Source organism: Mus caroli, unplaced genomic scaffold (genome assembly GCF_978045245.1).
Source record: "Mus caroli unplaced genomic scaffold, Mus_caroli_1 scaffold_13, whole genome shotgun sequence".
NCBI lineage: Eukaryota > Metazoa > Chordata > Mammalia > Rodentia > Muridae > Mus > Mus caroli.
In genome coordinates, this window is record NW_028227268.1 from 73016675 (window position 1) to 73031442 (window position 14768).

Consider the following 14768-nt stretch of genomic DNA (forward strand, 5'->3'; position numbering starts at 1 on the left):
TTGGTTAGGAATGTCCACACATTCCTAACGACATAAAGACCTATATAGAGATTCCAATTAAACAATGATCTGATAAGATTTCATTCAGACCACTAAAGAGGGGCAGTAAAGTCTACATAAAAATAAACCCTAAGTCTTAGTTTTCAGACAAATGTGTTTTATTTCTACTACCCAAGCCCGTACCTCCCTTATACCACCACATACATCCACAGGCCACACAACACAGAGCTCATCCTGCTAACTGGAGTTAACAAGTAAAACCACATATTGAACAGTCTTTCCTGTTACTGATATCACAGTGACACACCTTCCCTGCATTGGGAAGATGTCCCTCAACCACCAGGTGAAGGGCATTCCCAAGGAGAAGACCATCAGCAAGCTCTAGAAACATGGCCAAGGCAAGAAAAACAGTGCTTCACTTAAAATGTGGAATTTTAAGATCTGTTTTAAGCAATATGAGTAGAAAAGTCAAATATCAAAACTAAACAGGTCAATGGAATCAAAGCTACATGGTTACTCTGTTCAAAGCACACTGCCGAGTGATATAGAGAAGAGGAAGGAAAGAAAAAAATCTCAGAGACTCAGGATCCTTTCCATACTGCCAGTCGATTAAGAATGGGGCAGCATGACAGAAGAGGGACAGTGCTGTCAGGAACAAAGACAGTCTCTGAAGATGGCAAGGCCTGAACTGTAAACTTGCCAAGGAAAGGCATCTGTTTCTCTGTTCTTGGCCATCAGTTCATGTTAATTTATCTTCAAATGTGTGGCAACGAGAAAGATCGATCTAATGTTGAAGTGAAGGGCTGAAGACAGATGACATAAAAACAAGAGTGGGCTCCACATGGATCTCAGTGTCCATCCCTTAAGAATCTGACTTACAGGTCTAGGGGGAAGAAGGAGTCCTGGCATTAATATCTTTATGATTTTATAAGTTGCACCACAAATAATTCTGACACAAGGTCCTTGAACAAGAAGTGCTGCTGCCCTACAGCGTGAGAATGGCATCTGGCAAGGGCTAGAGCAGACTGCCTCGTCTGGAAGATGAAGAGCAAGAAATCGCTAGAGGAAGACCACAGTCTGAAGACTCATCATCAAGAAATGCCTCCTTGAAAGAATGGGAGCCAGAGGGCTTCAGATGACCTGTACATACATTTGTTCTACTTCACCATTACTCAGAGGTTAATAGGCTTCTGGTCTAGGTCACGAGACTGAAATACATAACCTTTTTATAACCAAATTTCAACTGGTATCAGTCAGATCTTTTCCCTGGGCTCTCTTAATACTCTTCCTCATAGCATTTCATTTACCTTGGGGAACTGTGTTTTGTGGGTCTTGTTTTTGCCACGCAAGGCCTACCTAATACTTCTTTTAGGATTTTCCAAGTACTCAAGTATTAGATGTTAGGGTAGAAGCCAGGTACTCTATGTGGGCTGCTCAGCTCCCTTGCTGAAGGGAGGCTTTACACCTATGGAGAACACCTCATACCAACTGGGACAACGCAGTATACAATAAATGGTATCAACCTCACTGACTTAGAGAACACTACCTCCCTTTTTTCAAAATCCCCACGCACTGTTACTGAATAATAGTTGTTGCTTTTGGCATACTCTGCCTGTAATTACCTCGCCCATCCCTCCATGGCCAGCCACTCTGGTTTCTTCAACCTCTGTTCCTATCCATACCCATCTTTAGCCCAGACTTACAGCCACTTTTGCTTTGCTCCTTTCCATACAGATCCTTTGCTTAGGAGGCACTTACTGCCTAGGGTAGTTTTCCTCAAACATTTGGGCTTCTACACAAAAGTTATTTTATCAAGGGAACCCCTCAGATCCCTTCAACTTAAAGTCTTCTTGAAATCATAATTCAATGTTTATTTTCTATACATGACTGAAGTCTGTAAAAAGATGTGCCATGTGTGCCAAGTTTATGTGTACAGGTCTGATAAAAGCACACAAAAAAGATCTAATTAACAAGGCTTCTTTTAGCTGGTTCATCCTAGTTTTCTCCCATTTATTCTCAGACTCCCTCCACAACAGTCACTGTTTGTACTGACGTAGTTCCTCTAACGAGAGTATCTCTTTCTCTGGTAACATCTTAAATCATCTTAACTATTTAGAGCCCGGCACAATGAAGCCTTCTCAGTCAAGTCTTCTGGTAATCCCTTACATTTCATGGTCAGAAGCCTTTATGTCTAAAGGTCCCCTCATCATGAAATGTCACACATATGTGTCTCTCCAATGGTGGACATGTGCTTCAGGAAAATACTCAGAATCCTACAGTGTATTTCACAGAATGCTCAATATATAGTGTACAACTTCATATCATGAATACAGTTAAAAAATAATTAGCTGTATAGAAAATCGCGTCAGAAAAACAAGGAAAGAGATGCTTAGGAATAAAATAAGTACCAACCTCAAACTTAAAGAAATACATACCTTAGTTTCATAATTTTGTAAGAGATGCTGTCATCGGAGGCACAAAAGTTGTATAACTTTTAAAAACCCATTACATCAATAAATTTCACATTCACTCTAATGGGTAGATAAAGCAGGCAGACAATTTTCAGGTGTTTTACAAAGATAGATATAAAGAGTTACTTGTCTAAACTCACAAGCCTTGTAATAAGATTCAAACTCTAATATTCAAACTCCATGTCAAAATTTCCCACAACTTTAAAGATGTTCCATCATTTGATAGAAACCTAATTTTGTTTCTACAACCAATGTGACAAATTTTAAGTCTATAACAAACTTTTAGAAGTGTGTGTGTGTGTGTGTGTGTGTATGAGAGAGAGAGAGAGAGAGAGAGAGAGAGAGAGAGAGAGAGAGAGAGAGAGAATATGTCAGTGTACATGAGTGCAGGCATTCAGGGCAGGGCAGATGTGAAGGTTAGAGCACTAGAGAGACAGGCCCTCTCCTGTTCACTGCTGCCTACATCAGGCTATCTGGCCCATGAGCTCCTAAGTCATGGTGCCCTGCTTTTATGTGGGTTCTGGAGATCTGAGCTCAGGTTATCAGGCTTGTAACATGAGCACTTTACCCACTGAGCAATGACAAACTCTCAGCCCTCAGCACTTGATAAACTCTGGGATATGATTCTGAGACTAGAACAAAACAGAAGAGGCTGCAACAGCTATAAAAGTGGAGATCTGTAAGCTGGACAAAGAGCACTGTCTTGTTTTTCTGACAGCGAATATATAACAAATGGCATAATACCTACTAAGAACAGGCTGGGACAAAGAATTTATTCTGTTTGCGAAAACAGGAAACAATGAGCAACAGCCTAGGAGTTCAAAGAAAGCAGGGCAAAAGCTCTTCTGGAGAAAGAACCTAGAGGCCTCCCCGCATGCAGAGATGAGCCTCCTTACAGATAATTCCAAAATAAAATGGCATATTATTGTCAAATCTTTTAAAATGTAAAATTATGCTGCAGAAATCTTTTCAATGGATAGATTTAGTCTACTGCTTTTTATTAAGACACTACCAATGCCTTTTATCTAAATAATCACATAACTTTTGTTTAAATATCACACTAATAGTCTTATAGTTTTAATTTTTGGCTTATATCTGACCAAAAAGCAGATTCAGGATCTATGGCTGATCTTTCAGTTTAACCCTCAAAGGCACCTGGTGCATCCCCACTAGTCTGGAGGCAACACACTTCTCTCTTTACACCTGCCCACTTAAGTACTGGTTCTATCCTTACAGACTCTTAATTTCTACTCTGAACATTTAAAATGGAAATAGAAGTAATAAGAGACTATCTCATGAACAATCAATGGTGTATCAAAGTAAGAGTAATTGAAGAAACAGAATTGTTTCAGTTAAAGAATCTTATTTTGTCAACTGTCCCCAGTTACGTCTTTTAAAGCAAAAGGAAGCAGGCTAAGCATCCCTGTGACTGCATTCTCTCTTACTGAGTTTGCTTTGCTTTGTCTCATGTTCCCCAGTAGAATAAAATGACAAGTTCTTAGCTGAAGTTTATTTTATGTTGTTTATCTTTAGTCTGCATTTAAAAATATTTTAATCAAATAATTTACATTGTATACATATACTTATATATTTATTTTTATATAATACATTTTAATTTTAATTATATATTAAACACTATTATAGTATTTATCATAATCTAATTTTATATATTATTTTTCTTGTTTGTTTTTTTGAGATACAGTATATCTGGGAAGCCTTGGCTGTCCTGGAACTTACTTTGTACACCAGGCTGGCCTCGAACTCGGAGATCCTCCTGCCTTTACCTCCTGAGTGCTGGGATTAAAGTTATGTGCCACTATGACACCAAGCTTATCTTTCTATCTTTCTATCTTCCTTCCTTCCTTCCTTCCTTCCTTCCTTCCTTCCTTCCTTCCTTCCTTCCTTCCTTTTTAGGTTAAAAAAAAGTATGTGCTTGTATATGGGTATGCTCACATGAGTACAGATATATTCAGAAGCTAGGGAGCTGGGCTGGAGACATGGTTCAGTGGTTCAGAGCACTGACTGCTCTACCAGAGGTCCTGAATTCAATTCCCAGCAACCACATGGTGGCTCACAGCCATCTATAATGGGATCCAGTGCCCTCTTCTGGTATGTCTCAAGACAGAAACAGTAAACTCACATAATAAATAAATCTTAAAAAGAGGCTAGGGGCTGGCTGTCCTCTGGATCTACAGGCACAGATGGTAAATTCAGTCAGCCACTGAGCCATCTCTCCAGCCCAGATTTGCCTTTTGTAAGTGCACAATTCAGTAAGTTTATAGAGATGTACAACGATCACCACAATCCAACTTGAAAAAATTTCTATCATGCCCAGAAAGCTCTCCCACACTCAATTAATTGTCTCCTTCATGTTTATTAATCCTGCTTTCCATGTCTCTAAATCTGATTTCTTAGATATTTTATATAAATTGGAACTAGGCAATAGTTGCTTTTATGTCTGGCTTCTGAGGTTTATCCATGTATCTGTAGGGTTTTTAGACAAGGTCTCACTTTGTAGCCCAGGTTGGTCTGAAACTCAATATATAGCCTAGTCTGATCCTTAACTCACAGCAATCTTTCTGCAGCCCGGTTAATCCTATTTAGTTGATAAACTAAATTTTACTCTATGGACATATACTGGTTTTTTTTCTACTCATGAGTTGTTAGGTATTCAGGTTGTTTCAAGTTTGGTTATTGGAAATACTCTACTAAGACATTTAAATGTACATCTCTGTGGACATTTCCCCTCTTGTTCACTTTTATTTTTCCTGCTTCTCTTGTAATGGCTCTCTTGTAAAGGGAGAAGACAGCTTGCTCATATGTTAAATCTGCACTTAACTTGAGAGAAACTGTTTCCAAACCTGTGCTACACTCCCAACAACAGGCACATTTACCCCAGTGGGTGTGAAACTATCTTATTGTTTAGACTGCATTTTTTCTAATGACTAATAAAATGTCCAGTCACTAAATCCTTTATCCATTGTACTATTAGGCTTACCTCCATACTGATTTATGAGGTTTCTCACAGTGGGACTGACATATTTCTAGACACAGTGTAGTGCATCTCGCTACCTCTGCCCTTATGTATACCTCCATTTTGTGTGCTTTAGAAAAATTGTAATTCTTTTGGAATCCACCAAACTATTATCTGAACCTTTTTATTTCTGCTGTTACTACAATCGATGATAAAGAATAAATGGATGTTGTGAGTAATGCAGATTAGAAATCTGCACCACCTGACAAACCTCCAGCTCTTCACCTATGTGTGTATGTGTGTGTGTGTGTGTGCGCGCGCGAGCGCGCATGCCTGCGATTATGCAGGCACATGGGTGCAGGAGGTCAGGAATCTTTCTCTACTGCTTTCCACCTTCCTGCCTTCAGTCTCACTGAACCAGAAGTTTGTTGTTTCAGCTAGGCTGGCTGGCCACCTAGCTCTTGGAATCTACCTGTTGAACACCCATCATGTGGAAGGTGAGAATCTGCTCCCTCTAGCTGTTCTCTAATCTCCACACACACATAGAAATAAATAAGTGTAAAAAACCAAAACAAAACAAAAACAAGGGTGTTTCTCTTAAACAAAAAAAAAAAAAGGCAAGCTCTTAAGAAAGACATTATACTATAAAATCTTCAGGGATGTAAAACTAACTAAACCCAGTACCTCAGAGCCAGGCTCAGGAAACTAAGGCAGGCTCTTAGCAGTTTCAGTCTTCCGTTCTGTAAAACAAGGACTTCCCTAACTATGTGTGTGTGCGTGCGTGTGTGCGTGTGTGTGTGTGTGTGTGTGTGTGTGTGTGTGTGTGTACACGGGATCTCTTGGAGTTAAGAGTTACAGGTAGTTGTGAGTCACCTGACACAGGTGCTTATAAACAAATTTAGGTCTTCTGCAAGAATACCGAATGTTCCTAAGAACCTACAGCAAAGTGGTGGGCTCATACATGCATCCATCCATCCATCCATCCATCCATCCATACATACATACATACATACATAATGTAAATGCTCAATAAATTGCAACTATTGTTATACAAACAATTATCCTAAATGCTTCTCACAAGAAATTAAGAAATGGTATCTCACTGCTGTATGTATTCATCACTGAGGCAGCTTCAACATTTATGCTAATGTCATAGAAAGAATCCTTCCTGGAGAGGTAATCCTTGAGAACCCAAAGCAGTCTGGGAAAAGAACCCCGTATCAAGTACATGATAACTAAAGTCATCATACAAAAAGCAGAAGAGCAAAACTACTGTGAACTCCATCCTGAGCAGCCAGGAGGAAGCTTTACAGACTGCTTTGGTCACTATTAAAGAAAAACCACAGGAAAAAAAGACATGGATCTTCACAAGTGACAATACCAAAGTTAGCGCGATCACAGAATTACATCGGAGATTATGACTTCACCAAAGGTAGAAGAATGCTCAAAGTAGTAATTTCAAGAAAGAAAGACTCGGGAGGCAGAGGCAGGCGGATTTCTGAGTTCGAGGCCAGCCTGGTCTACAAAGTGAGTTCCAGGACAGCCAGGGCTACACAGAGAAACCCTGTCTCGAAAAACAAAAAAAAAAAAAAAAAAAAAACAAAGAAAGAAAGAGAAATCTAAAGCCCCTTTTCCTGTGTACCTGGATGAGTCATGGTGACCGGCTCCTCTTTGGATTTATTATTGTAGATGACTACAGCAACCGCATTGTGAAAAGCAGCCCGTGATATTTTCTCTTTAAAGGTGCAATTTCCTCTTTGTAGCAAGGCAATCCACTGTTTGATATTAGGAGGGACAAAGAACCGTGTTTGAGGATCACAGCCCAGATGATCAGCAACTAGACAACAGAAAGAAAAGCACATTAAAGATAAGTCAATAAATCTTTATTGAAGTGTCCTTCTGTTCCCTGAATACGACGCATATCTGCAGCTCACTGCAGCAGGGCTGTATGGATTTCCACAAAGGGCGACACAATGCATCCGATTAATGGTTGGAGAAAGAAGAGACTCCACAAGGATTTCACTTGTACTGCAAATAAAACAATGGGGATTTATTTTTTTACTTTACAGATTGATAAAATAAAAAAGGAAGTAACAACCAGGATAGATACAAGGAGAAGACAAGACAAACACAGACACGGAGGTGACAGTTTGCCCTGCCTTCTAGTTTATTCATCTGCACTTCCAACTTTAAGCACATGGCTGCCGCCGCTACCACCAGGATGAAACAGATAATTTTGCTTGGAGTAAGTGAAGAGGCCAAAGTAATTCAACTACCAACCAAGTAATCACACTGAACCACAAACATGGCAAACAAACTTCCTAACAGATGCCAAAGGAAATCACAAAATTAAAATTTGGGCCTATATTTATATGTAAGTACACTGTAGCTGTCTTCAGACACTCCAGAAGAGGGCGCCAGATCTCGTTACGGATGGTTGTTAGCCACCATGTGGTTGCTGGGATTTGAACTCTGGACCTTTGGAAGAGCAGTCAGGTGCTCTTACCCACTGAGCCATCTCACCAGCCCCTGGGCCTATATTTAATAGTGAAAACAATGTGAATAATAAACACCATTCTAATTTACATTTACTGGAAAAATAACTCCACAAATCTACATTAAGAAATATAACATAGGTTACAGGTAAACACCAAGACTATCCCCTGGTCCTACAAACTACATAACCACAGTTCTAGATTTTTGGAGAGACTTTGTTCCAAATATAAACACATTTGCGTTGGTCAAACTAAGTTCCTTGATCTTTGATCACACATTTGGTACTTTCTGCAAAACTACAAAGGAGCCCTCGCTTCTCCTGTCCATTTAGAACAAGTCAAAATGAGAGAAAAGGGTGATCTATAAGGAGAAAGGTGATCTATGAAAAGCCACCAAAGGCAGGGAAGCAAGTAGGAACATGGAGCAGGGGGTGGAGAGCAGAGGGCAGGCAGCCCTCCCCCTCCTGTCACCCATCATGTCTGTCTGTCCTGTGTGTGCTATGGAGAAAAAAGGAAGGGACCACACACACAGCAAGCACACTGACACCAAACGGTAACTTCACAGGTAAACCAATCATGACTCAGTATTGAGTGCTAGTAATAAAGTAAAACCATAATATAGAGAGAATAGTAGTAGGAAAATGTTTTTCTGTAAGCATGTTGCCAAGCAAAAGAAACCAGATGGTTATAGTATTTGTCTACTAAAAAATAAAGATGTCACTAGTATGAAAAGTCACACCTACCACTCCCATTTAAATTTTGTTCCTCAATTTTTTCTTATGGGGGGGGGGGAGAGGGGAGGGAAGGAGGAAGGAAAGGAGGGAGGGAAAGAGAGGTGAGAAAGGAGGAGGGTCACAATAAAAACATTTTCTATGAAAGGACTTTAGATATATAGAAAGTAGGAGGTACATGTTTCTACAATGCGTTATGATAGGTACTGCCTACAATTTCTGCTGCTTAACACACTACACCTTCTTTAATGGAATAAAGTGGTATGTGCGAGTGTGTGGAAAGGGAGGATAACACAGTACATGTAAATTGCCAGGGATGTAACTCATTTGAATAACACATGTAAGGTCCTGGGTTCTAGTCCCAGTATCAGAGAAAACTTAAATTGAAAAAGGCCTGCCACACAATGTTCCTCAACTAGTGACAGAGACAGCCATTACATTATGAAGCTTTAAAATCCAGGGCAGGCTGTCTACCTTCCAGCAGTACCTGCTACACAGATAATTATGCAATTACGCTGTTCTAAAATACAAGCACTGAAAAGGTGTGTTAATAACTAATGTAAATCTTAGAAAATTATTCAACACTATATTAAATGGAGTAACCAAAGAGAGAGAGGGAGAAAGGGAGAGGGAGAGGGAGAGGGAGAGGGAGAGGGGGAGGGAGAGGGAGAGGGAGAGAAACCAAACAGGGTTTTAAGTGTTTCATTTGATATTTTTCAAAATGAATTGGCAGAAAATGCAGATTAAGGAATGCCCAAAGGATGCCAAGAGGCGGTGGCACACACCTTTAATACCAGCACTCGGGAGGCAGAGAGAGAAACCCTGTCTCAAAAACAAACAATCAAAACAAAACAAACAAAACAACAGCAAGAGAGTATCCAAAAGGATCTGCACATTTGTTCCATATAAAACTTAAATTTTCTGTGATGTCCTTTCTCTCTGTGGCTTCACACAGTTTTACAACACAGTCAAGAGGAAACTGTGATTACTGCATCAGCAATACCAGGGGTACAAAGTCTAAACCAACTACTTACCAGCTGAGCAGCTCTGATAGGTTTCTTAATCTCGGATTTTTAGTTTTTACAAAACTGAACTTATTTGCTGGTGGTGAGAGAACATCCCTAGTGTTCTCAGGCTACAAAGAACAGCAAAGCTATGCCCAACAAAATCCAGCAAACCTACTGAAGACAACTGTGAAATTCTACAGGAGTCCCCACCCACTAAGAACAGATTCTAGAACAACTGCTGGATCCAAATGAACTCTAACAATAGACTGTATATGTTTACTCCTACTCCATAGAATTCACCCAAATGCAAATGGTTCCAAAAGCATTTACATCAGTAAGAATGCAATGTATAACTACAAGAATGAGACATGTGGGCTCCTGTTTCAGGAAGCAGTATTTATTATTCAGGAGAAGAAAATGAGGTTTCACAACCACTTAATACTGTAGTGTATGTATCCTACCTCATTATTCCTTCTAATTATAAAAATAAATGAACAATGAAATGGTATTAATAGCTCTGAAGAGCTGCCCATTGTGAATAAGAGGTTCTACTGCAGATTTAATGCCATTTGTTTGTATTTAAACAATTTATTTTGTGAAAACATATTGAAGCATGGATTATCTATATAATTATGAACTATTAAAATATGTCATTAGCAATTTTGTTCAAATTCAGAGCCACTTTACTTTCATGTTCTTCAAATTTCTTAAGAGAGAACTGCCTAATTTCTTTGCATTCATTAGTTGCAGAACTGAGCAAACAAATCATAATGAAAATCTGAAATTACAGACATTACAAAATATTACACTATATAAGAACTTAAGGCCTGGGGATAGCACAGCAGTAAAGTGTTTGCCTAGCATGTGTTGAAGACCTGCTATAAAGCCTCAGCACTATAAAAATAGTAAGGAAAACCCAATGGTCTTAAATCTTGTTTCCTGCATACATTTTCCTGTTGAATGCAGAAACAATAAGGAGGCTTTCATTTCCTTCTTGATAAGCACCAAACAAGTATGGGATCCTCACCTTGATAAACCTTTTAATGCATGTGTGTGCATGTCCATGTGCATGTGCGAAGTGTGTGCATGTGCATATGGAGGCCAGAGGACACCCTCAGGTGTGAACACTCAGGAACAGTTTTTTTCATCTTCTTTGAGACGGGCTCACCGATTAGGCTAGACTGGCTGGTCAGTAAGTTCCAAGGATCTTCCTGACTTCACCTCCAGTTCTGGGATTACAAATACATCCTATTATGCCTGGCATTTTTAAAGTGGATTCTGGGGATCCAACTCAGGTCCTCTTGTTTGCAAGGCGAGTACTTTACCAATTAAGCCATCTTCCCAGCTTAACAAGTACATTTTATAACTTATGTCCTCAGAAGCAAAACAAATATCAAAGAAAAAATGTGATAACCACTATTCTTAAAATTTATAGTCCTTGGCAGGAGAAATGGCTCAGTGGTTAAGAGCACTTGACTGTTGTGCAGAGGACTAAGGTTCAATTCCTAGCACACAGATATTGGCTCACAGCCTTGGAACTCTAGTTCCAAGGGTTCTGAACTTCTCTTCTATAATGCTTGTGTACAAGGCATGTATGTGGTGCACAGACATACATGCAGGAAGAACTCCTGCATAGATAAAATTTGAAAACTAAAATAATATTAATAATAAATAAAAAAGAAAGAATTTATGGGACCTCTAAGCTCACTGAGGTGTATGATTGACACAGTATCCGCACAATGAGAAAACACTAGGAAGCAGAGTGTTTAGAAAGGCAGGAAAGGAAAAGAACATATGGTACAGGGTCAGTGAAAGGTAAACAGAACCCTTGAAAAGTTGTCCAAGCAGAAAGGATGGGCATGGAAATATCCAAAATACAGGCTGGGGCTGGGGCTGGGGCTGGGGCTGGGGCTGGGGCTGGGGCTGGGGCTGGGGCTGGGGCTGGGGCTGGGGCTGGGGCTGGAGCTGGGGCTGGGGCTTCAGCTGAAGAATCCTTGCTAGTATGCATGAGGCCTTAGGACTGATTCCTAGTAGTAAAACAACACAGTGAACCTTAGATCTACCAGAAAGTGGAGTACAAATTTAAGGTGACAGAGTTCTGGAAAGATTTTATTTGGAATGGGAGAAGGAAAATATTCCAGTATGAAGAAAAATGTAGATATTTAAGGATTTTACTTTATTCGTATTATTTGTGGTGCTGGAGATCCAACCTGGGCATGTCAGATCAAGTGTTTTACCACTGACCAGTACTTCTGCCCTAGAGATATAAATATTTTACAGGCTGTAGAGCAGTGAGCTGGCTCAGCTGGTAAAGGCACTTGCTGTCAAGCCTGATGACCTCAGCTCGATCCCCAGGATATACACAGTTCAAGTAGAGGATTGGTTTCCACAGCTGTCCCGAATCCCACATGTATACCATGTCACACACTAGTCAACACAGTCACAAACATAAGATAAATAAAGCATTAAATAAGCAATGCAAAATTTTAAGGTTACTCATCTAAACTAATGGATAAAAATCCATTCTCACATTCTACTAGTCTGAAACTTGGCACATGATTAATGTAACAGGATTTTACCTAATAAAAGTTAAATTTCTCACACATGGAGCAGTTACCCTGTTCTGTGTGGGTTAATGGTTCCCTCCCAAGCCACAAGAACCTTCAATTTGCTCTTGGGGTGAGGGTGGTACAGAAGCAAGAACCCAGCCAAGTGCTTTTCTGCTGGTACGGTTAAAACAGGTTATAGGCTGCTCTAGGCTCACATGGCCTCTTACTTTCAGCCTGTATGTCTTATTTCCTCTTCCTAAAATGCTAATCACACCGCACCCTTGGCCAACCACTTTCTGAGCTTTTGAATTCTGCTTAAAATGTCTTCTCCAGCATGCTTTCCTTCTTCCAGAGACTGATTTGGGTAGACTTTAAAGTTGCCATGGTACCCTAGAACTGCATCCCTTTTGGCATTCATTGTACTGTATCAGTAACCGGCTGTTTATTTTTGGCTCTTTTCTTTTAGAAGGTGAGATCCAGCATCTCCTCCAATATGTCTGGCACATGGAAAACACTTGACTGATCTGATGTAAGGAGGGGCTAGGGATGTAGCTTTGTCTCCTGTAGTTTTGTCATCTCCTGGCCAAGGTTGAAGCCCTAGCTTCATTTCTTAGTTAAAAAATAAAAGTAAAAAACATACTTGATAAAAAAAAAGAGTGATCAAGTGAAATTAAAAAAAAAAAAGAAGCCGGGCGTGGTGGCGCACGCCTTTAATCCCAGCACTTGGGAGGCAGAGGCAGGCGGATTTCTGAGTTCGAGGCCAGCCTGGTCTACAAAGTGAGTTCCAGGACAGCCAGAGCTAAAAGAGAAACCCTGTCTCGAAAAACCAAAAAAAAAAAAAAAAAAAAAAAAAAAAGACACTAAAACGTTTGTGTTAAATATCTTTTTTGGCATATGTGTTGTATGACAGCAACTGTATTCACATGGGATTAGGTAGACACAAATGTGTACATGTGAAGGCCTGGGGCTGATGGCCAGCATCTCCTTCGATCGATTTCCATCTTCCATGCCGAGACAGGATCCCGCTCCTGCCATGCCACCCAGCTTTCCCTGGGCAGCAGGGATCCCAACAGTGGTCCTCATGTTTGTGCAGCACGCATTCCACCTGGGGAGCTATCGCCCTAGTCTCTGTGTCAGTGGTCTTTGATGGTTCATGTTTTATGAGTTGAATCCTATAAACAGGGAAGATTAAACGCACCAGGGTTGAAGGCTTCCATTGGCAGAAGTGTTCTCATTGGTTTCCCTTTTCTAGTCTGAAAGATTATAATCTCTAGTCTGCAAATTTCCTCTTTCTAACTTTTCTCTTTCCTTGTATTGATTTCATTGCTACTTTCTAACTGTAATTTTGCTACTATTATGAATTGTAATGTAAATATCTGATATGAAGGGTGGTCTTAGGTGATTGAAAAGTTCTAGCCTTTATGACTTAAAAACAGAAAAAAAAGTCTTATGAAGAAAAACCAATATCCTCTATTTTTGTTCCTAATTTCAAAAATCTTACTTTTAGTGGCCAGCCACTAAAGTTATGTGTAGCTTTCATTCTTTTGTCCACTTGTACAGACAGGACCTGTGCTATGTTTCTATACTTTCACAGAGCCAGTGGTTCTCAACCTTTGTAACAAGGAGGATGGGAGCAGAACCGCTGCTCTTCTTACTTTTACTGGGTATTAAGTGTTGCTGAAAATATTTTATATTTCCTTTGTATTTCCTTTTCTCTTTTCTGTTCATTTCTGTTCTCTCTTAACCTTGTACATATGATCATGCATTGCTTAATGACAGGGACCTGTGCTGAGAACTGTGTGGTTAGGAGATAATCCTTGCAGTATGGATATTATAGGGTATGCTCAGACAAGTTAATAAGGTGATGACATCACTAAGTGATACAATCTTATGGGACCACCTGAGTACACACACCCACTGTTGACAAAATGTCCTGTATGGTACTTAAGTGTGTTTTATTCCTCTAATCCCTTTTTTCTGGTTCAGTTTAGTATTATAATAGAGTAACAAAGAGCCACTCTAGCCATTACACAGGAACTTTCTATCAATGATTATTCCTGCTTTTGCCTGCCCTCTGCTTAAACCTGCTGGTCCTGTCGATTTCAAAGAAGTAACACTAGGACCTTAAAACCACTCTTTACCGCTGCTATTTCAGGAGTGGTCTGTACCTACCACCATGCTGATGTCCATTTGTCCCATCAACATTTCACTTTTAACTTTGCTGCCTCCAGCCACTCCAGTGAAACCACTGACTTCCACTCATCTTAAGACACTCTCTTCCAAATTGACCTCTAAGCAAGTAGTTCTCAACCTGTGGGTCATGACCCCTTTGGGCATGGCTGTGGGTGTGTGTTTAATGATCCTTTCACAGGGGTCACCCAAGACCACCCTTCATATCAGATATTTACATTACAATTCATAATAGTAGCAAAATTACAGTTATAAAGTAGCAATGAAAATAATGTTATGGTTTACCATGACATGAGAAACTGTATTAAATAAAGGGTCACAGTTTAGGAAGGTTGAAAACCACTGCTATAA

At 39.9% G+C, this 14768-nt stretch overlaps 1 protein-coding gene across 5 annotated transcripts in view; it reads right to left on the bottom strand.

Annotated features, from left to right (window-relative positions):
• Rnf130 (ring finger protein 130) overlaps positions 1–14768 on the bottom strand; it is a 96794-nt gene that overhangs the window by 62243 nt on the left and 19783 nt on the right. For all 5 annotated transcript variants that reach the window (XM_029483903.2, XM_021176682.3, XM_029483904.2 and 2 more), the window contains exon 2: positions 7088–7282. In XM_029483903.2, coding sequence (XP_029339763.1) covers positions 7088–7282 — 195 coding nt within the window. The remainder of the gene's footprint in view (positions 1–7087; positions 7283–14768) is intronic.